Raw genomic sequence first — 26,366 nt, forward strand, 5'->3', positions numbered from 1 at the left:
AATTGTCACTTAATTTTTCCCTTCCTTCTGTTGAGTACAGAATTAGAATACAATACAGAATCAGAATGGTAGCTTCGGTTACATTGCAGCAAAGCACAGATGCTGCAAGGCAGGGCAATAAGGCTGGAGAACGGGGTACGTGAGAAGACCGGGGTAACTCTCTACCAGCAAAAAGAGGATAAGGGATGGTATTCAGAGTCCTTTTACCCATTGCCTCCACAACTTTCATTGTTACAAGTCTTCTAAAATCAAGCAAATAAAACAATCAAAGCAACCAAAAAACCCCCACAAAGTTTGGAGCAACTCATTGTGCCTAAGAACTTGAGTAGCGTGATCAATAGCACCACGGTTTCCTCAGACTCTGGGTTCAGTAGTGAACTTTTTTTCTGTATTGACTGTGTTCTGAAGGAACAAATAAGCTCTGCGTGCCCAGTTAGACACGAATGGGCAGCCTAGGATCTGGCAGTTGCATGCAGTCACAGCTGTCCTGGCAGCAAGCTTGCTATGAGAAATGAGGATGCACTGACCGATCGTATAAACCACTTCCACGTCGTCCATCTGTGAGTCGGTGATGCTGTTCTTGGCCTCACCTTTCACATCTCCAAGGAGAAAGCCTTCCTTTTTGGGGAGAGAACAAGAGGTCACGTTAAGTGACATCTAACAGGAGTTTGGTCATAACAGTAAGTAAACACCTGTGGGGGAGAGAAGTGCATAGATCTTTTCAACAGAGCAGGTTCTCCTTCATTTTTAAATTCAGGCAAGCACGTAAAGCAAAAAGTTGGGCTGTGTTCTCAGGCGTTCGTGAGAGAAGGCGCGGTGTGCGGCTGCCCATGTGCTGTCGTCTGCTTCCGAGCCCACAACTTTTATCAGCCCCTGACAGAGGCGCTATGGCTGCCGCAGCACCGCATCGCCTCTTGCCGCTTCCTCCTAGCTTCTGATAGGAAACAAAAAGCAACTTTCCGGCGCTGTTCGCAGCGAAAGCAGCCGAAATAGCAGCGGGAACCCTGCCGAAAGGCCGCGGGGACGGGCGAGGCGCGGCCCTGCGTGGGGACGCCGCCGCGCCTCGCATCGCCGTCGGCGGGGCATCCCCGCCGGCAGGGACGCGCCGCCCGCGGCCCCGGGCTCTGCCCGCCGTCACGGCAGCGGCACCGCCAGCTCCGGGCGTGGGCAGGCCGGCGGCTGCGGGCTGCGACATGGCGGCTGAGCGCTGCCCGCGCGCGTGCACAGCGGCCGCCCCGCCCGGCCGCCTCTCGCCCGCCCCCGTCCCGCCCGCGGCACGCACCGTGTCCGAGTCGGTGCTGAGGTGCTGGAAGGCGAGGGCGCCGAAGACGAAGCCCGAGAGCAGAGCCGACGTGCTCTCGCCCTCCATGCCCCCTACAATGGCGGGCCGCGCCGCGGCGGCGGGAGCCCCCAGCGGTCGCCGGTGGCAGGGCAGGGCTCGGCCCGACCCGTCCGTCCTGTCCCGTGCTTTGCCTTGCCTGCGGCCGGTGGTCGGTCGGCGTCACCCTCTCTGAGGTGGCGTGTTTCTACCGCCCATCCCTTCACCTTCCCACTGTAATGACTGGATGAGGGACGCCTGTTCGTTGCAGGGGAGTTGGACTAGATGGCCTGTAACGGTCCCTTCCAACTCAAATGATTCTGCGGTTCTAAGAAATCAAGTAATTCCCAAGTGTGAATTCCTCCTTTAAAGGAGAAACAATACCATTGTTGAGGAAGGCAGTTTAGCAGGTGGGGCCTGGGAGCAAACCGAGATGTCCTGTCTGGACTAGACATTAAGTTAAAGCATCAAACCAGCACTGAAACAGAACTGCTTGGGTCATCCTGCTGGGAGTGTGGGCAGAGCAGACTATATTCCTGACTGAAGAGTGGGAAGCTTGTGTCATTCCACCTCAACATGTGTCCTGGCATGGAGCTGACAAAAGCACACTGCACCACTCCTCATGGTGTGAACTAAGTTTGTGCAGTTTCTGTTTTGACTTGTTTTAATAGTCATATTCTCTTTAATATTTGCAGTAATGTTATCTTTTCCCCTGCGTTTTTAGCAGGTGTTCCTGATCAGAACGCAGCTCTAAAAACCACCTGAGGAAGGGAGAGGTGGAAGTTACAGCGTTCTCAGAAATGAGGTGGAGATCTGCTGTAAAGGCCACCATGGTTTCTTCATTTCAGGAAAGGACATGCTTGATTTTGTCTCTCATCAGGACTACGTGTAAGCTTGTTATTTGCTCTTTGTGTAAGTAAAAAAAAATGAGTTTTTGCATAATATTTATGCACCTGCATTCTCTCAAGGGCAGTTTCCACCAATTTGGGGGTGTCACGTGTGTTTTTATGTATTCTATCTTTCATTAGAAATTAATGTCTTCAGTGCATTTTCTTTTCCCTTTAAACCTGTCAGCAAAGCTTAGAGGAAGAATGGCTATTTCTGGCATACTTAGATTTAAATAAAATTATTTAAATATATTTAAATGCATGCAAATGATACTAATACTCAGAAGAGGAGAATCATTGCACTTCTTACCTGTTCTCACAGTGAAGAGAAGAACTGGCTAAGTTTTTTGTTTTGTTTTGTTTTGTTTTCCCTCCCTCAACAAGCTTATAAATGAACAGGGGGATAACAAATTCTGCAGGTGATGCAAAATGATTGAGAGGATGAATGAGAAATAGCTATCAGGCATTTCTTGCAATCCAGGCCACAGGTCACTGGATGAATGCGTAATAAACACCATGCAGCTGAAGTGATGTATTGAAACAAACAGTGACATGGATTATGTTGCCTTGGTGAAAGGCAGCAAGAGTATAAGGATGTGACCAGCTTACATAGCTGTTTGTGGAGAAAATGGTGAAAATGAACATGAATTCCGGCATCTTTCAGAAATTGCCCCCAAATTCCTTGTACTGTGATTGCAGCCACTTCTAAACAAGAGCAGTGAGGGCGCTTTATGCATTTAATCAGTGTGAGAAATGTTGGGCAAACTATTCTGTATTCATCGCGTCCAGAGAAGGGCAGGATCTGGAGCACAAGTCTTACAAGGAGCAGATGAGTGAGTTAGGATTGTTCAGTCTGGAGGAGAGGAGGCTCAGGGGAGACCTTATTGCTCTCTGCAACTCCCTGAAAGACAGTTGCAATGAGGTGGGATTTGGCCTCTTTTCCCAGGTAGCAGGGATAGAATGAAAGGTAAAGGCTTTAAGTTGTATGAGGGGAGGTTCCAGTTGGATATTTGGAAACATCTATTCTCTGAAAGAGCAGTGAGGCACTGGCACAGGCTGCCCAGGGAGGTGGTGGAGTCACCGTTCCTGGAGGTGTTCAACAACTGTGGAGACGTGGCACTGAGGGTCATGGTTACTGGGCACGGTGGGGTGGTTGGGTGTGTGTTTGGACTAGGTGATCTGAGAGGTCTTTCCTAGCCTTAATGATTCCATGATTCTCTGATTAATGATATGCAAATCATCTCCAAGATGCGTATTGACAAATGTGTATTGAAAGCCACCTGACACCTAATCGCCTGACGGGTATCTGTACACTGCTGAGTTAAACAAATGTAGGCAGATCTTACAGTGGACTCCCAGATTTTGTGATATAAAGATGTATCCTGATATGGTGATTAAGGTTTTGTAATGACTGAATTTATCTTCTGAGGAAACCATAATGCTAGCGTGCTCAGAGCTAAACATGTTACAGTCATCCTAATGAGTAATACAGTGCTTAAACATACCCCTTCAACCCCATGATTCAACTGTTGACAGGCAGAGATAACCTATAAGTAGCACAAATCCTCTGTGGTCATGTGTAGACACAGACCTATTTTGTGACACAGGTGAGATCTGTGCTGACCTAAAGAACAGCAGAGATATGTCAGTTAGAGTATGGTTGCAGAAGTGTGGATATTTGCACTTCATTGCATGAGAACAGTGTGATTTCCATATATGAATATTCAGACTGAAATTGCTCACCATAGAATGGGTGATCTTTAAAGTTGTTCCGGTGATGTGGAGATCTCTCACAAGTGAAGTACAAACTTCAGTCTTTATAAAAAGCAGACCAAAGCTGTCAGAGATAATTTCACTCTTGTTTAGCAACCAGGTGAGGAGTCTGCACAACGTGAGGTTGAAACATCAGAAAAGTTTAATCAAAAACCAAGAGGGCCTTTCTCTATTTTTAATACTGTTGTTCAAACTGGTAATAGTCGGTGCTATGTTTGCTTTTCCGCACAGTAGAAAAATGAACGGGTCATAGTTGCAGTTCCCTAAGGCAACCAAAAAGCGTTGCCTAACAATAACAAATGAGTAGAATGACCTCAAGGACTGAGCCAAGAGTGGGTGGTTGACACCGTTGTGGCATAATGACCATTTCTCATGGAATACAAATGTCTCCCAGTTTCATTGGGCATCCAAAAGCCATTTGTCTGGATTAAAAACAGCTCATAAGCATCTGCGTCATGTCAGAATATGCTGATACTAGCAAGAAGAAGGTTCAGAATACTTGTTCCTGTCATAAATAACCTCTCAGACTGTTAAGTCACGATGGAGGTATTTGTTCTGTGGCCACAACAAGGATTTGTTTGCCTGTGCAATTGGCAAAAAAGTTGGAATTTTCTGTTGCTATATGGCAAATGTGACATGGTGGATGAAGAGTGATAGACTCTCAGCATCCCCCCTACACACACTTTTTTTGTTCCCTCTCTCAGTGGTACTTCTTAGCAGGCATAACTTTGCTATGTGTTCTGCTGTTTTTTGGGATGTGCCTGTGGAAGCTGTCATGGCAGCCCTGAGGAAGCCTCAGAGGTCTTGGGCTGAATGGTTTGTCAGGAAAATTATGGCTAACAAAGGGCTGCAGTCCTGTCATTCATCAGGGTGGAGGGGTGAGCCTGGGAGGGCTTTGGGTGCTCTGTCTTTTCAGAAGGTGGAAGGGAAGAGTTAAACTGTCTGTTTGCATTATTGTTCTGATTTGGGGGAATATGACTTGATAAAGACTAGGGAGGAAGTGCAGATAATAAATTCTCGTAGGGTGGAAAACAAGTCTCCCTCACTCAGAAGAGGAAAATTCTACTTCCTCTGTGCAGGGTAGGGAAATCTGTCTCTCTCCTTTTAAGAAGGGTCCCTCTTGCCTATGCCTAGGCTTATTGCCAATTATGACTGTTGCTACACCTCACTGTTATGTCCTGACGGGCTATTGATATTTAATTTGGCCCACCTTTCCTGACTCAAGTCAGGTCCCAGAAACTACCTCCACCCTCCCGCCCACAGGTTATAGCACCCAGCTGGTGTGCATGCCAATCCCCTGCACTGAAGCTGAAGGCAGCTCTCAGATGTGCTGCATTGTGCCTGAGGATCAGCATCCTATCATCCACAACCCCCTGCCTTGTGTGGCCACGTGTTAGCAGGACACGCAGCTGTAGGAAGAGGCCAGAAATGAGAATATAAGGGGTGGTAGCTGAAGAGGAACGAGCAGACAGAACTGTTTTTCTAACAGAGAAATATTGTTCCTAGAAAAGCCTAGAACAACCTCTAACTTTTGGTGAGATGGGTTGGGAACCGTGGGTAATGGTGCACAGGGCAGGACTGGTTGCATGGCCAAGTCAGGGGCTTATAGTTGCCATTGAGAGAAAGAGCAACAGGAAAGCAAAAACCATAAAAATATAAACCAACAGTGTTTTCCAGAAGATGTAACGTGCTCAGAAATAGATTATCAGAGGCAGGTAATAATGAGGGCAAGAAGACAAAAGTTAGATTGTGGAAGAAGGTGCAATGGTGTTATGAGGACCTGAAGTCTGGCATCTGGCAGCAAATCTGAGGACACAAAAGGTTACTTGACTCGTATGGCATGTGAAGCATGCGATGGTATCATGAGCTTGTAACAAGGAGCCTGCTTGTTGGTCCCTGGGTGCACGGTATGAACTGGAGGACTTAGTGGTGTGCAGCGCACTCTGATTCTTGTGTTTCTATTTGTGATTGGAGCATATGGGTCACATTTTCTAGAGTGCTTCTGCATTCTTTCCTGAAGAATCCAGCGTGCGTGGGGTGAGGCTGCTCCACCACACAAACCAGACCATGGCACCTGGGGTTGGGGAAGTTTCAAATGGACAGCCCATGCATTTATACAAGCCTGCGATTGTGACCACCTGCAAAGGAATGATCTTTCATGGACCCACACGTAACTGCTTTGGAAGTCGTGCCCGGAGTAGTCATTCCACCAAAGTCAATTGATTTATTCTGTGGTAAGGTTTAAAGAGGAGCTGGTGGGCTCCCCATAGGTTCTAGGGACACAGTTACTTCTATTCTTTCTCTGATGCATATAGAAGGCCAGGCAAGGGGTTGGAATTAGGGGCTGAAATGGGTCTTTCCTAAAAATGCTATACTAAATTATTGCTGTTTCATAGGATAGAAGGTGAAATCTCCTTATCTAACATGTTTGCATTCCTGCAAAGATATGTGACTTGTTTCTTCACCGCAGTGCATTTTGTAACCCTGTGATACAATTTGGCTTATTTCTTGTAGAGCAAGAGGGAGCAGGTTTTATTTGCTTCTGATGCTGATTCCTGCCTGCTGCAATTTGCATCTATATCGCAGAGGTATTAAAACAAACAAACAACAAGTAGCTGACTTAAGCCTAACGCTTCAGTTTGGTTCTTGTGGTGAAATACTGAAACGAGGCAGTCATCTCAATGTGAGGTAGAAAGTCTGACCAAGGAAGATAATAATTTGACCGGACTTCATTTGGAGAAGTTCTTTATGTGCCTTACATTTTTTTTAGAAGAGAACATTTTAGATGATTTGAAAACCACACCTGCTTGATTTTGTGTTATGATTTATTGGCAGGACACCTTGGGTAAACTATTTGATGTATTGACAAGTTCATTTGACAGCACCTCATTACCAGACATATATTCTTCTACCCTGTGTTATATCTGGTGAGTAAATGCTTATCAATTATATGGAAGTGGGTGGAGCTAGGGCGGGAGAAGGGGTAAAAAATTGTGCTATCATTGAGAGCATCTCTGGTGGCAGATTTAGAGTGCATCAGCTCTCTCCTAGGAGTAGCTTTGGCTTATAGAATGTGTAGCCTTTGTTTGCCTCTGTCTCTTGAAGCTTGCCTGGTTCTCCACAGCAGATGAGCAAATATTCTAAGAAAGTCAGCAGGTTGATGTTGTAAAGGAGCAAGCATGGAAGAAAGTAGACAGGGCTATAGCCTTGCAGAGGGCAAAACTTTGTTAATTTGGCTGACTGCATTCGTAGTGCTAGTTCTGTTGCCTTCAATGTTTAGAGTGTCGTTGGGGATTTCTCATGTCTATGTGAAAATTGTAATAAAAACATTGGAGGTAAGTTGAGAATTACATTAAAAGGTATGTGTTTTCTACAGGACATTTTTAATTTAAAAACAAACCTGTTCATTTGAATTAATGCCATAAAAGCCATCAGGAAGGTTTCCATTAATTTTGAGACTTTTGGATACAGGGCGTTGGGTTTTTTGGGGGGGCAGGGGTGGTTTGTTTGTTTGATTGATTTTTGGTGGGATTTTTTTTTTTTTTCCCCACTTTTGACTTACATGATGGTTGCTTTGAATGATGCCTTTAATGATATTTAGTTAAGTGTTGGGTTATAGCTCAGTATCAGGTTGAGCTTTTCTCCTGTTAAAGTAGATTCCATGATGCGTTTCTTCTAGTTCAAGCTGGTTACAATAGTTTATGCTATACTTTGGGAAATCAAATATAATTAAAATGATGCGCTAAGTTATGAGAAGTTGTAAATGACAAAAAAATGTATTTGAGAAGTATGTAAGTTTAATGGATTTGGTTTGGTTGTTTCAGTCATATTGCAGGAATGAGGTTCTAGGTAAGAATACAGACTGCACTTGTTTCTATTCCATTTATAATTCTGTGTGATCCAGCAGTCACAACTTCTGTTCTGCAAGACTTGAGAAATGCCACCCCCTGAAAGTGCACTTCTCCAGAAGTGAACAGGTCATGGCTAAGATCCTGATTCTGCTGATAATTGTGAAAGTTTCTTTTGGGTTTTGATAAGCCAGGATTCCATGGGTTTTTTTTTCAGGTCTGATGTTTTTATGCCCATTAATGGCCAAAAGTAGGTGCTGTCAGTTCATCACATTAAACACATCACATGGCAATGTGATATAATTAATACTACATCTCTCCTGCCCTGCCAATTCTCTACAATTTCTGTCTTATTAGAATTCCTCTGTCTCTTTTTTTACTAGTGATTAAGAACTCTTTGCAGGGACTATCTTCAGCTGTTTAAACATCATTTAGCGTAGTGAATGTGGCTACGATCTGTAGGTGTTACCAGCTGTTTTTGGAAATAGACATCAATGGGATATGACCAGCTACCATGGCACTATGTAATACTTGCTTTTATGTGTGATACTTTACTTTATCAGCCAGTGGAATGCTGATGAAACTCTTATCGCTATCTGAGTAAGAGGCTTGTGAGAGCCTCAAGTGTTCAGTTGACAGCTTTGCTGCTGCAGTTGACAGATAAATATTTAAATATTTGTTGTGGGTTTTTGTTTGTTTTTCTTTTTGCTTTCCTACCTCCCACCTCCTCCTTGCTTTTCCCAGTTTCAAAGGAAATTTGACCCATTGTGCAGTTGCTTTCTGTAGGAAGAAAGCTTTTCTCTTTGGAAAGTGCATTAATTTTTTTTTTTTTAATTGTCTGAAATTTACAAGTGCAATAATCTTGCCTTCAAAATGTGTATATATATATATATGTATACTTTTTTCATCTGTCTTATCAGAGGAAAAAAGTAGCAAGTCAATAGTTCTGTGATCTGATCTCTTCTGTATAGTTGCCCAATTCTGCAGCAGCCAATAACAGAGCACATCACAGTGTACTGCAGTTCAGGCTGATTCTACGTAGGCATTTTTTGATTTTGTTGTTCGGTTGAAAGTTGATCCCTGACTGTATTGAAAGCAAATTAACAAATATTTAGTCTGTTTTTATATTCTGATTAGTTTTGGCTGTTTTTAGGCTGAGGTATTGTGCAAAAGGCTTCTTACGCCACGAGAGTAGCAAAGATGCATCTTGGTGGGAAATGGGGAAAGGATGGAGGGTAAATTGGGTCCCTTTTGCTTGTGCTACGACTCACTTTGCTCTGCAGAAGTGAGAGCAGTATTGGGAAATGCTGGACTAAGGCCTTTGCTTACACTTTCTGGGCCTCTTCTGAAAGCCCTGGAGATCATATCAAGCAGCAGACTTGCACACAGTTCAAGACATGAGCAACTTGGCACTGATAACCTATTGAAATATCAACCTGTTTCTAGCTGTGACATTGTTTGAGTTCTTGCTAGCAAGGTGATGCAGAAAGACTGTTCTCTGTTATTGTTGCTGGCTTGAGTGGGGAAATAGGATGCCTTGTCATGTAGCTACTCCAAAAATCCTTAGAGTCGTATATAGGCGTGATGGCAACAGTATCTCAGCAATATCTGCTCTTTAGGCAGTATGTAACACTTAATTGATATTTTTACAAGAAATCCAACCTTGGATGCTGACTGGATTATCTGTTGTTATGCATTTGATTTAGTCTGTTATGCAGTCCCGCAAAATGAATAGAAAAGTTCCAAGAGCAGTCTATATTTGCTTTGTACAACTTTAAATGAATGCACGAATGTGGAGGCAGAAGAAAAACATGTTTTGCTTTCCTCCGAGTTTTCTGAATTTGAGAAAAATAAAAGAGTAGATGTGAAAATTGGGTTTTAAGACCAAATGCTTTTTTTTTTCCAATACTGCATTTGCAAAGAAAGGATATCCATAGCCCTTACTGAACTTGCTTGCCTCTCAGGTTTGCAAAACTTGTTCATAAGGAACGGGTAACGTTGGCCTTTGATGAAGTGCCTCTTTTTGATTTCCAGCTTCACTGAAGTGTTTTAGCAATGAGAACGGTGACTGATAAATGAGCAAGATGGAATTTATGTACAGAAATACTTGAATTTGTCCTTTGCTTCTTTTCCAGCAAGGAATCTAGATATTTGTTTGTTTGAAACAGGACAAATCTTTTCCAAAAGTAAGAAGAGGGAAAATGAGGCTAGCTAGGATGGCCTGATGGAAAACACATTGGTGCTTCATCATAGACGGTGATTTTAGCTGACACTAAAAACCCATTGGCCTTTTGGTAATTACCTCAGAAAACTTTACATGGAGTAATTTCACCAAGGTAAACACTGTGCCTTTGTCACTCATGGGGACAAAGTTAAGAAGAGGACTGAAAAACCTGGTTTGGTCAGTGATTAGAAAAAAGCTTTTGAGAGGTCACTGGAAAAGAGAGATAGTAAAACATGGAAAAAGAAGGACAAAGAGATAAAAATGAATTATTACACAATACAGAAAAAGGAATACTGAACAACACGCTGACCTGTACTTAAAAGGAGAAGAAAAACAGAAGAAATGAGATTTAAAAAGTTAGCGTTTGGTATCATATAGTTTGTAATGTTATGTACTATGAAGAGAGGAATTAGTATAACATAGTATTATGGATGCTAATTTTGTTCAGAAGGTAATTATATGGCACCTCGCATGGGCTCTTGGAGCCAAGGAGCTGAATCTTCATACTTCAGGTGGGATCACCTGAGGGATGTTTGGACTTTTTGTGTCCTCATCACTTGGGAAGTGGGTGTGAGGAAAGCACGGTATCTGAGTTGTCATTCACTCAGCAAACTTTGGAATTAAGTTACTCCATTCAGCTCTTCAATTCTGTGTCAGTTACAACATCTGTGGTTTTGTAAGCTATTTAGAACAGCCTTTCATTACAGTTTTGCAACAAAGACCAGACAGGCAGTTCTGTCTCAATACTGTACAAAACAAAGGCAATCAAAAAGCCTTATTTCACATTTCAAAAACAAATTAAGCATACGGATGTCACAGAATGCTGGAGAAGATAGTAACTACGCTGCTGTATCAGTCCAAAAGTTTAACCTAGTCCTGGCTTTGACAGGAAACAGCTTATGTGCTTGATGAAAAGCCTAAGAGTTGCATGAATGCACAGCTTTATTGCTCAGAATGCTCTCCCTGCTACCCGCTGCTTCCACCTCTTGTGCTGATCCGTGTTATGAGAGGTGACTTTGTGTTGTGTATCCCATGATGGTTTTTGTCTGTGCCTTAATGTTCCTTGAACCCGTTTCAGTTGATCTTTAGCAATATGTTCTGGGCAATGACCTCTACAACTTAACTGTCTGTTCTGTGAAAACGTGTTACTCTTCTGCTGCTCATATCCATTGCCCGGTGCTTTCATAGGATGCTTCCCAGTTGTTGTGTCAGAAGACAAAACGTGCCTGCTCTCCACCAGCTGAAATTTTGTGGATGCAGTTTTCCAGGCTAATGTGTAACCATTCCTCTACTGGAAGCCCTCCCTCATCTGCCTTGTCCTCTGCCTTTGTTGCCTCCTTAATTACAGAGCATTGCTTTTGTCCCACTATTTCTCTCTGCAGTGAGGCAGGATATTATGCTTTACGTGTCAATTTCTTCAGTGTTTGTTCAGTTTTTGACTTATCTTGCTCACTGAAGTAGTTAATATATTTTTGTGTGTCACTTAGTGATTGTACCCTTTTTCTACTTGGGAATCAAAAGGTAGACATCTTGAGATATTCCAAAGGCAGTAAGGACAAACTGACTTCTGGAGGTGCTTGCCAACTGGCAGATGACTGTTCAGGAAGGTGCATGATGGGCAAGATAAGGGTGACAGACAAAATACAAGAAAGCAGAAAGTAAGAGAAGAGGCTTTATTTGCTGAGCTTTGGTGATTTATTTATTTCTTCCATCTTTTTTCTTCTCATCCCTCATACCTTTGGATACTGGGGAAGGGATGAGGACCAGCAGCAGAATGTGTACAGGTTAAATTTTCCACATGTCTACCTTGATTTTTTTTTTTTTTTTTCAGAATGTTCTTGTTCATGTGGAGTATCTTTCATTTCTCAGTGTGTGGGCTGTAGTTTTTTTGATATCTCCTAGATTCCCACTCCTGAATGACTCACCATGTGTTATCACAGCTCGAGATGGTTGATGTACCAGTTCAGCTTTCTTAGGGAGTAAGTGGTTCTGGAACAACTACTACATTTTAAATTTACACAGTATTTTAATGAGATGTTCTAGTATTGATAAGGCAAAGGTCTGTGTTTTGTTTTATTTTTTTCCCTTGGTCTTATGTAAGATGGGTTTAATAGAGTTTAATGTATCACATCACTGTGTCTATTTACCTTGTTGCTTTTCTTTGGGTGTTTTTTTTATTTTTTATTCCAAGAAGCTGGTAGCAAAAGTCAACCAAAGGTAACTATGACATCCTAATTCTGCCATGATAAGCTGTCTCTGTCTTGTCATTGAGTTTAACTTCAGTAGCTAAGGAAGGAGCTGTTAGGAACCATGCAAAACTTAAGCATAGCAAAAATCTAGTCAAAGTTAATGGCACATGCAAATTTATAGGTCTGCAATGTAATAAAAACCCTTCATGGTCAAACTATATGTTGCTTAAATGGTTATGCATGCCAGTAAGACGAGAAACAAACTGTTCACCAAGAGCTTACCCTGAATAGAAGGAAGGACTCTTGTCCATAGTAGATGGAAAAGTTAATGTCAGGTCAGGACATTTGCTGAGTGGGTCACTGATTCCTTAAAAAACAATCAGAGCCCATGCACAAGAACCTGAAGTTCTTTATTAGGACATATATATTGATAGAAATTGAGGGCTACAGTTTATATGCCTGTATATGTATAATGCAAATATTTTGTACCAACATAACACTTTAGAAGTAGGCATATTGGTATGGTCAATCTTGAGTTTAGTGGAAATTCTGCACAAGCAGAAGAAATTTTGATTTTTTTTTTCAAAAAGGCAGGGAAGGATAAAAGCTCATTACCACAACTACTACTTTGGAAATGCTGTGAATATGAAATAGTCCCCCTTTTGTATTCTGCTAATACAAACTGCATGAATGCTGTAAGGCTGACATCATCTCTTTTATTCTTAAAAATCCATTCTTAAGTCTTTTTTTTCCCAGAATGTTTCTCACGTCAGTGATGTTAGTTTGCATCATTCTGTTGCCTGAAGCTGACTGGGGAAGACAGAATTTGGGACTCGTGGTCTCATAATATGGCTCAGTAATAGGGTTAAAGAAAAGTAAAAACTGCTGAAAATGACTGAGCCAAATGATCTTTCATTATAATGACTACAGGTAATCAATGTAACTAACGAAATAGGAGGCGTGTGAGACAGCCTTCAGGCTGAATTTGAAAACTGAAAATCCGAGTCCTGGCCTCAATAAAGGAGGCTCAGACAATTCATGTCAAGAGGTTACAGAGTACCTGGAAATGAGAAAATGAAAACCATCAACATCTACTTTTCTTGTTTTGAGAACAGTGGGCCACCCTGCAGATTGAGAAGGGAATAAAAATGCAGAAGGCACTGGCACTTGAGAATTTAATCGCCAACGGTAAGATCGCTGAACAAAAGTGACACTGTTCATCTGGTATAAAGGCAGCTACTGTGATGTCTTAGCCAGGAAAGAGTGAGCACATATATAAATTTCATCTGATATTAAGTAGGAAAGCTGGAGTGGTAAATAAAGAGTTAATGAGCTGAGCTGCTGATGTTGTAAACCAGCAAAGGGGGCCTCATGCGTATAATAAGAAAGATGTCTGTGAATGATGGAGCCTTCTGAATAAAAGGCATTAAAGGAAACCAGTGTGGGTAAAGAAAGGAACTGCTGGTAGCCAGGAGGGAAGTCTCTCTCTTCATGTCTGTTTTGTATTTCTGACTCCAACAGTTCTCTCTATTTACAAGATTAGGAGTGACTAAGGTTGGCACCACACGCTAGTCATTTTTGGTTTTCTCATGCTTCTTGTACCTCCTAGCATACAAAAGACTGAGTCTCAAGTAAAGCAGCTATGCTACCCTGTGGATCACAGACACCTCTTGCACTTTCTCTAGGTATAGGGACAGAACTTGAGAGAGTAAACTTTTTTCACATCTGTTTTTCCTTTCTTCTTTTCCACAAAGGAACTGGCTAGTGCCATTCTTAGTCATTAGTCACATGGACTGATTTATTAGCTAATGACCTTCAAGCCTGATGATTTCCTGGACATTGAAAGTTTGATCAAAGTGCAACTGGAGGAAGTTTTCTGATTCTGAACAGTTAATGGTATGCTGATTAAGGCTCTTGAAATGAGCCTTATTTAAAAATTAAAAAATAAAAATAAAAACCCCGAATATTAGTTGATATGGTTCAGTGAAATTCTAGTCATTGTAACCAGCCAGGTATGAATCTGGTCTCTGCCCTCAGCAAACATCACTATGATCATAGGTGTGGCTGTTCCGTGAGGCATTAGTTTGACAGATATGAAATATGAATTAGCTTTTATTCTTTCTCTACTGTGCATTTAGCTTAAGGTGGGCGTAACTCCGAGGAAAATCTAAAGCTTTAATCTTTGTTGGTACTGAGATGACTCTTACAGGAGAGAGAATGGGGAGGAGATGATTGAAGAAAAAATACCAGAGGAAGGTGTTTGTTACAGCTGGGAAAATATTGTGGAAAAAGGAAAAATAAACAACGGCAGCAAAATCAACAACAATATAAACAGTGCCCAGCTTTGAGTCAAGGCAAGAGGAGAGAGCTGTAATCTAAGCAGTACACTGACAACATTTGGAGCTGTGTATACTTACATTGTTTGATAAATGACAGTGAAGTAGGTGTTGTGCTCAGGGTTTTATTTGCAGCTCATTCTGAATGCTTGTCTCCTTCAATAATTTAGTGGTGCGATATGGCATAGGATTAGAGAAGTAACTTATGGAATTAAGTGCTAGCACATACACAAAGCATACCAATGCAATGATGGTTCTTAGAATAGAAGGAAAGCTATTCCTAAGAAGAATAGTTATTTTATTTTTTTTTGGACTCTACGTTGTCAATTTTACTGAGTAGGAAGGAAGGCTCATTTCCTCATGATGTTGGCTTGTTTTTTTTTGTCATTATTTTTCTATTTGTCCCTTGAAACAAAGGGATCATCCAGAGAGAGGAAACCTCCATGGAAAAGGAGATTGCTGGCCAGCATAGGGGATACTTCAACCTTGCAGATGTTATGTACTTTGCCAAGAAGGGATGCGAGGCAGTTGCAGAAGATGAAGTCACACAGCGGTTCACCTCTGAGGAGCTGTTGTCCTGGAATCTCCTCAGCAGAACCAATGCCAACTTTCACCGTGTCAGCTGGCAACTGACCACTGTGTGGATCATTGGGATCTTAATCCGGTACTGTCTCCTGGTGCCTTTTCGGTGAGCCAAATGTAATTTGTTGGGATTGCTTTTTTCATATTACTTTTAATAGAAAGTGTGACATTATATGTTATTGACTAGTGCAGAAATGAGACTGTGACATGACTTTGCTTTCCAGGTTGTCACCAAAAATCTCCAGAGGGAAAAAAGAAAGCTCAAGATGTGTGTTTCTTATGTTCTGTATGTTTTATTAGTATGCAAATACGTGTATTCATCTATTTTGTTTTTTAAATCATAGCAATGATCTGGAGATCTTTGCATTACATGAAATAAAAGCTGTTTCAGCTGAGAGTGTCGGGCTTTACCTGTGTGAGGAAGAAAGGAAGACTCTATGCTCAACCCTTGGGATGTGAAGCAAAGACAGTGTTCTGTCAGTGCGGGGCTGCGTGGAAGAAACAGACATCCCACATAATGTGTTTCTTTACAGAAATTTCAATGCTTTCTTACGCAAAACCAGCCTTTATCACATTGACCAGGCAGATACAACTATAAATACATTCTAGTAAGGAGCAGAACCTTGTAAAACGTCTTACTCTTTTTTGAATATGTAGGAGGATTTTGTAGCAGTTAAGCACATAGCAGAGCACAAGTGCCTGTGTGTCTACCCAGTTATGTAGAAGCCATTTATGTAGAAGACACTGTTTTTGTAGGAATAACTTTAATGTTTGTTTTGCTAAGCCATTAGTGGCCAACAACATCTCATTTTCATGGTTGTAGAGTAACTTATTGCTTGGAATAGAAATAACTACTGAAATTTATGAGTAGATTTTAAAAAGCTTAATGGTAGCTCTCTGTTTTGCTACTCAGAAATCTCACCCATGTTAACAAATCACATAATCATTACTTACCATCTTTGAAGACAATGAATTCTTCACTTGATGCCTAGAGATTAAGTTGTGGTTCTTTTTGTAAAATAGGTTCCAAGAAGCACAGTTTTCTACTGGAGGATTAATTGAATGAGAACCTGTGCTCATATCATTGGCTTTAACTGCTTTGTGTTGATGGTTTGATGCTATTTATGGTGGATAGAAGCATCCTGGAAAAGATTCAAAGGGTTAAAAGACTTCCTCTTTCAGCTTTCTCTTCCAAATTTGATTCTTACCAATTAATGAAGATTATTTTACTTTTTAGCATCTTCTTGGCTTTCTTCAGCATCCTCTTGCTGGTCTCAGCAACTACGGTAGTAGGACAGTTTCCAAATGGCAGGTGGGTGTTTTCTGAGGCCTCTTTCACTTTTCTTGTATTTCTTTGAGGAGCTGAATTAGGGTATTGGAACTGAAATGTACTTGAATTTGGAGAGTTGATGTGTACAATTGTGGGGTGACTTTCCCTTCCAGGGTTAAACACTGGCTGAGTAACCAGGTTCAGCTGACATGTGCTGCATTAGGTGTCCGATGTCTGAGTGGTCTTGTTCAATTCCACAACAGGTGAGTGGTGCAACCCTACTCTTGTCTATTATTCATTTCATATAGTACTGAATCTCAAGTTTCAGAGTGGGTTTTTATTCCGTTAATACACAGATACTCATATTGAATTGCAGCCTTGGTAGAACTTGTATAGATCATGTAGACTCTGTCCGTCTTGATTTCTTTCAAGACGTTTTTGTGCTCTGCTGTGTTGTCTCTTGGGTATTTGCAGAGAATGCAGTGTTGGAGTAGTACTGTATTCTTCATTAAATACGGACTTAGACATTTTCCTTTATGTTTGCTATTAACATGTTATGATTGCCTAGAAAAACATCACCACAAAAACATCAGCTTCTCTATTAGCCAATTTGATAACCTAAGCCTTCATATTCACCTCTCCAGTAACTCAGTAACTATTTCTAATATCTTGCTTGCTTAGTTGTGAAATTTTATGTAACAGAGGCCCTCAAAATAATTTTTGTTGATAATTTAGGAAGGAAAGAAAGCCATGCTTTTTAGTATCTATGAGTTAAAGTTTAGTGCTTGAGTAGTCCTTGATATATGCCTCTGAGAATGGTAATGAATGCTGTTGAAATGCCTTCTCTAGTGATGATGCATATTCTAAGCCGTAAGGAGAATGGTTTTGACCAAAACTACTGAAATCTGAAGGAATTTTCAAATGTGTGGGGAAAGATGGCTTCTGTAATGTACAGCCAGAAGTTTTAACATGCCTTAGAGTTATGCTTGTATTTTAAATTGTCTTGTGTTCTTGTGCTTCCACTATCTACAGATAATGTATGTATAGTGTATGTTTTTGTCACCAAGGATCTTTGTGTGGACGTACATTTGCTAGATAGATGACCTGGTGGGGTCTGCAGTCTGAAGAATAAACATGAAGTAATTACTCTCACGGCTGTTGTTACAGGGAAAACAGACCACAGAAAGGAGGCATCTGTGTAGCCAACCACACATCTCCACTAGATGTTCTAATCCTGGCTAGTGATGGATGCTATTCCTTGGTATGAGCAAGACAGCTGGTAAATATTGGTAATACTGAGGCACTCACAGATATGGTTTTGGGTGGGAGAATAAAGTTATTGGCAGAGAGAGTGGGATTTTCAAGCATTTAAATTCTCCTATTTGGAACTTCTGTTCAGACAGTTAAGTGTATGCACACTTTTGCCCAAAATAATTGGTATAATTCATGGAAAAAGCTTAGAAGTTGATGCATCTTTAGTTAGAATTGAGTCAATTTAAATAATCGTGTGTATTTTTGCCTTATAAGTATTTCAGTTTTTGCCTTGCAGGTTGGCCAGGTACATGGAGGGCTTCTGGGACTGATTCAGAAATCTTGCATGCAAACCAGTCAACATGTTTTGTTTGAACGTTCAGAAATGAAAGATCGTCATCTGGTGAGAAAAAGGTAGGATAGTGAGAGCTTTTCTTACTTTTCTCATTAGGTCTTGTAATTGTGAGATCCCATTGTGAGCTGAGAGTGTTATGACCCTGCATTTCTTCTTGGCAGGCAGCTGTAGGTGTTTGTAAGATTTGGAACTACTCTGACAATGAAGATACAGGCGGTAGCACTGCAGTTTGGAGCTTTTGATTGTTTGTCCTCTAACCTCTGTGAATTTCCACACTGGCACAATCAGGCTGCTTGCCACAGGCAGATGCCTGCTCATTCATTTTCAAGGCTTATGATTCTGGATGTCAGGACCAACGTTAGAGTTCTGTCAGCATATCGGTTTCCTAGACCATACTTTACCCTTGCACATTTTTCCATCAGCTCTGAGCTTCAGAAGTCTGGTTATGTCTTCTGTGAGTACAGGAGAAGGGGAAGCTGACAATAGCAAACATTAACATCAGGCTTGCCTATTTGCTTGTGGAGATTGATAGACTATCTGAGGAAGGAAGTTGCAGCTCGTTAGAAACATCCGCAGTACTCAACTGTCTTGCACACCGTAGTTTGCAGAAGGAATTAAACAAGTTTGTGGTGAAATAAATTACCACGGTACCACCTAGCTGCTAGAAGCTGGAAGAGCATCTTGGAGAAGTGTCAGTTCCTGTTGCCTGTGCTGCTCCAAAGGCCTGCAGTACTATTCCCGGCAGAGACAGTGTATTAGACTTATAAGGACATGAAAATGATAGACTCGTTATGGAATTTATTGGTGTCTTAGGTCCTCTTAGTCATCTGAAATCTTCATGAAATAGGGTGCAGTGCAGCTAACACGAAACAAGCCTTTATGGCAATTAGTCCTTGGAAAAGGGAAAAGGTGCCCCTTTACTGGATAAATCTCTGTTTTTTTGGTATTTGACGTTTTGTTTATGCTCTATTATGTGGAGTTCGGAGGAACTGTATGTTCTTGATTCATAGGAAAGACAGATAGGTGTCTTGAAAACTGATAGATTTTGTGTCGGTAATCTGCTTAAGTGGATTATTTGCTTAAAAGCAGTTGTTTTTAAGTAATGAAGAAAATGCATTAAGGTAGCTTTCTCATATCTAGGTATGGAGAAACGTTAGATGCATATAAACTGATCTGTGTATATACATCAACACAAAACTTTAAAATATAGAATACACTTTATTAAAAAAGCAAAACAGTCAACAAAAAATCAACATTATTCATTACTAGAACCTATAAAAGATAAATAGAAAGCAATTTTTACATGCCACGTATCATTATTATTAGGCTTTCTATTAATTGGGTCCAAACGGTGAAATAAAAGGAGAATGTAGAATTTTTGTGAAAAATCTATTTATGTATTTAGCAAGAGAAAACCTTCAAGGCCTGAAACTAGTATACATCCTTGCTGAGACCACTGTCTGTCAAAGAACTATTAGGCAAGAACTTTTCCTGTTCTGTGTAAGAGATAATCCACATTTAGATTCCTGACCACATGGAAATATGAGAGTCTTCTGTGAAAGTGAAGTGTACACTGAAATTTTATTTTCTCTCCACAGAATCAGAGAACACATTGCAGATAAGGCCAAATTACCCATTCTAATTTTTCCAGAAGGTAGGAATTAACTCTATATTGCTTTGCTCACTTTACACTGAATGTGCTTTATCATGTCTAATCTTTAAAACTGAGGTGTTTGTTTTTAGTTGAAGAATTACTGAGCTCTTGTGAGGTATTAAAAGTGAGATTCTACTATGTAACTGAATTTTATGACAGTTTATTTGGTTTAGTGTGTTACAACCTGACTGAGCTACTCTGGGTAATGTGTGGAGATCACAGAGTTCAAGAATCATTTGGGGTAAATTAAGGTGAAATGACACCGAACAATCAGTTAAATATTCATTTGTATCCCACTGTGATATTTAGATTTAAGTATCTATACCTTATTGGTAATAAGCTATGATAGTATGGCTTGCTTTATGTTCTAATATGACTTGGAAAGAGAGAGAAAGAAAAGGGGGGAGAGGGAGACAGAGACAGAGAGAGAAAGAATAAAACAAAAAAAATGAGATATCACCACCCTTGGATCCTGCAGTGTAATTAAGGTTGTTCCTCCTGTGGTGGGTGCATACCTGAATTGGCAGCGTTCGGCCTTTCACATGCTTGTGACCTGCTCCCCAAGAAGTGGTTCAGTCAGCAGTTGTAAATGAGTCTGTTGTCTCAGGTAGTTGCCAGGCCCCCTCTAACGTTTTGATGGAGGCAAGGCCTTGCCCCTGCCCAAGTGCAGTTTGAGATCTAGACTATTCAGTGAGTGAGTCAGAGGGGCTTCAGGAGGTCTCACTCTCCCTCTACCCAGATGACTACTAGTTGACCCTCTTTGGTGTGAAGGTGTAGTTTGTGAGATCTCTCCTTTTCCCACTAAGTTTTCCTGTTGTAATTCAACAGATCTTCATACTATCACAAACTGACTTCACAAGACCTTCCTCCTCCAACCACTCCTTATCTTGCTCCTTATCTGGTTAAGTGCTGATCTCCTTTTACACTTCTACCAAGTGTTTGGGACATTAACCCTTTTGCTTCAGTCTCTCTCCTAGTGCATAGTATAATGGGATTATGTTTCTGAATGAAAGATTTTTTTCTCTTCTAGCAACTTCATTCTCTTTAAGGCAACATAGGATGTATTTGCTGATAATTTTTGCAGAATGGATTGAACTTTTTATGTGTTTCCATTCTGGCCAGGTACCTGCATAAACAACACGTCAGTTATGATGTTCAAGAAGGGAAGCTTTGAAGTAGGAGGGACCATCCATCCAGTAGCAATCAAGGTAAGTATGGAAAATGATTTTGCTGAATGGCTTGGGAACAACCTGAAAAGTACAGTGCTGTTTGTTTAGTTCTACCTGGTCTTTCTGTTCTGGGGCTACTGGCTCTTGATGGATAAAGGCACTAGTAATTGAATTATTCTATTGGCACTTGCAAGACTCTCTAGTAAGCTTTAGCCAAGTCATTCTGGCTCCAGATATATGACTTCCTTTTCCTGAAGCTATAACGTTGCATAACCTTATGGAAATTGTTACAAGTAGTGTGTGCATTATCAAGTAAACCTTTCAAATCAGCATATCTGTAGATGACAAATGTTTACATATTGAGTAGCTCTATCTGGTTATAGTTAAGATTTGTTTCAGTGGGTCTGTCCTAGTTTGGGGTCCTGTGTTGCTTTTAAGGGTTCTTAGAATTACAGAATATCCTGAGTTGGAGGGGGGCCCACAAGGATCATTGAGCTCAGCCCCTGGCACTATTCTGGCCTGTCCCACATTAAAACCCAATGTCTGAGAGCATTGTCCAAATACTTCTTGAGCTCTGGCAGCTTGGTGCCATGATCACTACCCTGGAGAGCTTGCTGCAGGCAGTCCATTCCCTCAACCGACTATCAGTGCTGAGTCTGATACACCCCTGGGTACTGTTGACCCTTTTTTCTGCCAGGGTACACAGATTAACTTGTATTAACTTTTAACAAATGTTAAAACATGGAGCTTAATAATAATTACTTCTAGGAGGTATGATTAGATTTGTCCCTCATGTAACAAGCCATTATATGACTTCATGGCAAAAAAGAAAATGACTGCCTATATGATCAGAACTAAGCACAGCTGCACTTGTATATAGTGGTCTTACTCTGCATGTACAGGGTGTTCTGTGCCTTTGGGTTGTCTTTCTTCAGAACTGACATCATGTTCTTTCTGACATCATATTTTTTCCTACTCTTCTACTGTATCATCATTGAAGTGCTTCTTTTATCTCTAGAAGATCTTTGATTGCTGTTACCTCTGCCCCTGTCCTTCTGTGTGTATGTTGTACACTTTGATGTACTGCCTACATAGCAGTTTGAGCCCTTTAGCTTATTCTTGTCTTTCAGTATGACCCTCGCTTTGGAGATGCGTTCTGGAACAGCACCAAGTATTCCATGATGACCTATAGTTTTAATGTGTTGACCAGCTGGGCTATTGTCTGCAATGTGTGGTACCTGCCACCAATGGTCAAAGAGGTACTTATGCTTTTGTCTGTGTTTTAGAAATGCTCATAAATGGTTTCTAAGAGGAAGCCTGCCTTACTATTGTCATTACGTCAGCAAATCTTTATTGACAGTGTAACAGGAAAAAGTAGAAACTGACACTGTACTCCTAAAATTAAGTAAAGATTGTAAATCAGGATGTGCAGCCTATTAGGATAATGACAGCAATCCTAATATATGAGGGCTGCTCTGAAAGTAATTTGATTTTATTATGTTGGTTTTATTATTTCCATCTCTAAGGTCTGTGGTGTGCTCTTTACGTAAATTAAGCTAATTTCTGTGAAGCTTGTAAACTTCCTGTACCATAGTCACTTAGCTATGCGTGGATATCTCAGAGCCCTTGTAACTGCACAGCTCAATTATAGTCACCACTCATACATGCCTGCTGCAAGGAAAACTGCACACTTAACCAAACAAAGTTACAAAACTTTGAAAGATGGGTTTGCATCCTCTCTCTAACTTCACTGAAATTCTTGGCTAACCTGGTGTACAAAACGTTTATAACACGTAGGCTTATATGCCATCCATCTGTTTAGAAATAAGAAAAAAAGAAGTTCTTCAATTTTAATAGACTTGAGAAGGTATAGCAGTAGCTGTAGGAGAGTGTAGATGGATCTTGGGTCCAGAAGGTTATCTTTTTTACTAGAGAACACAGCACCTTTCCTTACCTAGTGAGCAAGTTCCAGGAAGTGGATAGTCTTATATAAATCTTTCCAGAGTTTTCATTTGGCTAGTTTCTATCTGCTTCGGAATCACTGATTACTAGCTCCCTGCAAGTCAGACCAGTTTAAGACAGTTACTTTATAGACATTTCTCTGTGTGGTTATTTTCTTTTCTCTCTGGCATAATGAGATTGTGTGGGACACTGGAAACAGCGGAGAAAGCTGTATAACGTGGGTGTGTCAGCCCACTGCCCTGAGCACCAACCTGAAGCTGAGAGCCAGGACTTTCACTCCAGCAGTGCCCATTCTGGTACTGCCTACCCCAGCTTTTGCTCAGCCTTAGTTTTGGAAGGCAGGCTACTGTAATGCCCGCATCTTGAGTGTCTTCTGCAGTTGGAGCAAACAGACCCTCACCGACGCATGAAAATTCACTGGTACTGTGGTGTCTGGCCCCAGCTCTGTTCAGGGCACCTCACCTCCTTCAAGGTGATCCTTTCAGTGTGTTCCAGCTTCCTGGAGTTAGACTGGTGCCAAGGTACTGGGTGCACATACGTTCCCAGGCTCTGGCCAGACCTGTGACCTTGTTCTGCGTGTTACTTTGAATTGCCATGGAAAGCATAGAGCCTCACACTTTGTTCTCTTGGCACCGGATGATGGCAAACTCAGCATGCTGACTTGCCAGGTGGCATTCCTCAGGAGCATCTGAAGTATATCTGTGTCATAAACTGAAGTGTCTGGTTTCTTACAAAAGGTGTCTCTTTAAGTGAGATGTAGAGAAAACGTTTCAACTGCACAGCAAATCACTGATATCTTTTTCAGGAAGAAGAAGATGCTGTTCACTTTGCTGACAGAGTCAAGGCTGTCATTGCTGCTCAGGGAGGAATGTCTGTACTTCCATGGTAAGAGGCAATGCCTTTGAAGATGAGTTAAAAACATATTTAGGTGCTTTGTAATCTAAAACTTAAGCCTGGATTCTTTTTAAAACTTCTTCCTTGTTTTCTTTGCTTTGGCTGTAGCCCCTCACCCTTACAGAATCTGAGTGAGTCACTACTTCCTTATTCTGTGGACAGCTTTACTAGCATAGGTAGACTAATAAAATATAAAAAGATAAACAGAGCTGACAGGTAGTTCCAGCCAGAAAGTGGAATTCAGTGAGAATAAATACTTTGCTAGTTAAACATCAGATTAAAGGGAGGCTGTTTATAGGGTGATAGATCTTGGCAGAACAAATCATTGAGTGTTGCATTGCAAAAGCCGGCACCTAGGATGAAAGTTGCTCTTGCTAAGCAGTGTAAATATTGTAACGTTTTTCTACCTTTACTCCGACATGAACTGAAGGCTGTTTCCTTATCTGTATATTTCAGGGATGGAGGACTGAAAAGAAAACAAGTCAAAGAGTCTTTCAAGGAAGAGCAACAGAAAAAGTATTGCCAGCTAGTGACATAAAATGGGTTTGTGGGAAATGGAAATGTTTACTAAATGTTATTTATTTTATCTCCTGTTTATTTGACTGGACTTATCCTCATGGAAAATGGGCTTTTTTAAAATATTAAAATCCACATTCTTTCCTGCTGTCCCTGTCAGATATTTTGCATGTGACACAGTAGAGAAGCCATGAAGAAATAGTATTTTGTCTTTAATAGGGATATCAGTTTAAGAATAGGAACATTTATGAGATTCTTGTGAAATTCACTTCAATGATGAATGTGAAGAATCTGCAGTAAAATTACCTAGGTTCATTAGAACACATTTTTTGAAGAAATCTTTGAGTTACTTAGAGACTTAACTGTTGATTTCTGAACTACTAATAAAACATATGTCTTCGCAACCTGTATGAGCATCTTGTTTAGCCATTTTCCTGTGAGCTGCAGGCACTGTGTTGTTGTAGAGATACACTTGCCCTGTGAGAAGACATTGGACAGTTCACCGTAATGTTTTCAGAGTTCCAAGATGTGGATGAAGTGTTGGATGTCAGAGGGAGGAAAAAGCGCTTGCTGACTTTACTCTCCATGTCACAAGACAAGTGATTGCCAGATAGGATGTTTCCCACTGTCCCATTGACCAACAGCAGCACAGCAGCCGTGGCAACTCGTCCCAGGTGCCTGCCTGTGTGACATGGGGATTAGTTGGTGAAAGCCAAGGACAGTGGCAAGGAAAAATATATTTTAAAATTCATATTTTATCTTCTGATTTTCCTACGTCCCTTCCTGTGTCTGTCTGTATGCATTGCACAAATTAAAGACAACCTATGTCATGGCTTCTGCTATGCTTTGTTGTAATTATTGCTTCTGAAATCTGAAATGATGCTATTTAAATCTCTTTGGTGTGCCAGAGTTTAAAATTGGAAATATTTTTTTCTGTGTGGCAGATGTCTTAAAGGCACTAACGGAGATCGTAGTTCTTTGTGAAGGGCTAAGATAAGTATTGGGTCTATGGCTTCTGCATTACCATGTCACTTCATCTTGCTCAGAGATGGAAGGGGAGACAGAATAGGCAAAAAGAAGAGACAGAGAGGGAAAGAGACGGTGAGATCAGAACTGTTGGAACATGAATTTTCTCATTTGGACTGTGTTTTTAGAAGACAATAGGAGATGATGTTCCTCTCTACCTGTCATGCAATGCTTCCCCAGCTCACTAAGAGGAGGAGAGCTGTTGGCTGTGTGATCCTTGTTACAGTTACAACTCATCTTGGATATCTGAATCTGCAAGTATCATGCATCACTTGTTCAGCTGTGGAAGGAGTGGGCACGGGTGTGTGTGTGTGTGTCTGTTTTCTCTGCCATCTTTTGGCTATCTTGACAAGAAAAAGCTAAACACTTTGTCAAAGAGGTACTTTCTTATACAGGCAGTGACATTTAAAGCAAGCATTGAACCCAACAACTTTTCAATGACAGCTGAGGTGTGAATGCCAGCCTGACTTCAAATGGAGACTATTTTCTTACCTTGCTTAGAAGAAACGTTTCTTGATTTTGGAGTTGCTTTTTTAATGTACCCTCCATCTCCCTCTCTCCTTTCTATCGATATCCTATGCATGTTCTGTATTTCACTTGCAGTTGTCAGCAGTGGCCTTTGGCGGACATTTTTAGCTGTGATTGTTTACTGCACTCAGAGTGCTAGCATTATGGAGGAGTTAGTTGCTTTCCAAAAGATCATAGCTAAGCATGTCCTCCTCCTCCAGCAGGAGGATGTGATGGCAGTAAAAAGATCATGTTCTCTTGGTAACTTGTGTGTGGGAAGTTGGGAAACTGCAACTTATTTCTCATGTGATTTTTTTTCTTTTTTCAGTGGATCAGGCACTCAAAAAATGTCCTTCCTCGGGTATACTTCCAACACTGTAGCTTGTAAAGAAGTCACTTGAAAGCAACTTTTAAGATGCCCGTGTTACTGTTGCCTAAGTCTTCCCTGGGGGGAAGTAGAACTTGTAAAGATGGTTTATGCTTTCACCACATTATATTATATATGCAGAATGAAATGACTTGAGGACCTGGCTCATAATTCTGCGTTTTAACCTCCGGAGTAAGAAGAGGTTATTTGGATATAATCACTTTTCATGTTTAAACTA

At 41.1% G+C, this 26,366-nt stretch overlaps 2 protein-coding genes across 16 annotated transcripts in view; one reads left to right on the forward strand and one right to left on the reverse strand.

Annotated features, from left to right (window-relative positions):
- Positions 1-1,818, reverse strand: part of FAM175A (family with sequence similarity 175 member A) — a 7,523-nt gene extending 5,705 nt beyond the window's left edge. The window contains exons 1-2 of one of the 3 annotated variants that reach the window (XM_040698968.2): positions 1,479-1,818; positions 528-618 (exon numbers count right to left, since the gene is read on the reverse strand). In XM_040698968.2, the coding sequence (XP_040554902.1) occupies positions 528-558 (31 nt within the window). In that variant the 5' untranslated portion in view covers positions 559-618; positions 1,479-1,818. Of the gene's footprint in view, positions 1-527; positions 619-1,282; positions 1,412-1,478 lie in introns of those variants that run through there. The other 2 variants (XM_025149647.3, NM_001031144.3) reach the window with 2 other exon arrangements.
- Positions 1,381-25,070, forward strand: LOC422609 (1-acylglycerol-3-phosphate O-acyltransferase 9-like). Of its 13 annotated transcripts, none has more exons than XM_046941231.1 (14): positions 1,381-1,943; positions 2,043-2,206; positions 6,814-6,905; positions 13,355-13,427; positions 14,993-15,263; positions 16,395-16,469; positions 16,601-16,690; positions 17,595-17,688; positions 17,977-18,092; positions 19,632-19,687; positions 20,810-20,895; positions 21,987-22,115; positions 23,624-23,703; positions 24,169-25,070. In XM_046941231.1, the coding sequence occupies exons 4-14, from the start codon at positions 13,388-13,390 to the stop codon at positions 24,248-24,250; spliced, it is 1,119 nt and encodes a 372-aa protein (XP_046797187.1). In that variant the 5' UTR covers positions 1,381-1,943; positions 2,043-2,206; positions 6,814-6,905; positions 13,355-13,387; the 3' UTR covers positions 24,251-25,070. The 13 variants fall into 13 exon arrangements, with proteins under 13 accessions (XP_046797187.1, XP_046797188.1, XP_046797185.1 ...); XM_046941232.1 differs by having other exon boundaries at positions 1,381-1,728; XM_046941229.1 differs by lacking the exon at positions 1,381-1,943 and adding an exon at positions 11,882-13,169 and having other exon boundaries at positions 2,094-2,230.
- The last annotated feature ends 1,296 nt before the right edge of the window (positions 25,071-26,366 follow it).

The sequence above is a fragment of the Gallus gallus genome, chromosome 4, assembly GCF_016699485.2.
Source record: "Gallus gallus isolate bGalGal1 chromosome 4, bGalGal1.mat.broiler.GRCg7b, whole genome shotgun sequence".
Lineage (NCBI taxonomy): Eukaryota > Metazoa > Chordata > Aves > Galliformes > Phasianidae > Gallus > Gallus gallus.

Excerpts from the sequence above, each read along its gene's own strand:
- LOC422609 (XM_420568.7), top strand. The coding sequence starts at position 7,158 with ATGGAAGAAAGTAGACAGGGCTATAGCCTTGCAGAGGGCAAAACTTTG. Across the intron at positions 18,093-19,631 it reads CGTCATCTGGTGAGAAAAAG|AATCAGAGAACACATTGCAG; the intron begins GTAGGATAGTGA and ends TTCTCTCCACAG. Across the intron at positions 20,896-21,986 it reads TCCATCCAGTAGCAATCAAG|TATGACCCTCGCTTTGGAGA; the intron begins GTAAGTATGGAA and ends CTTGTCTTTCAG.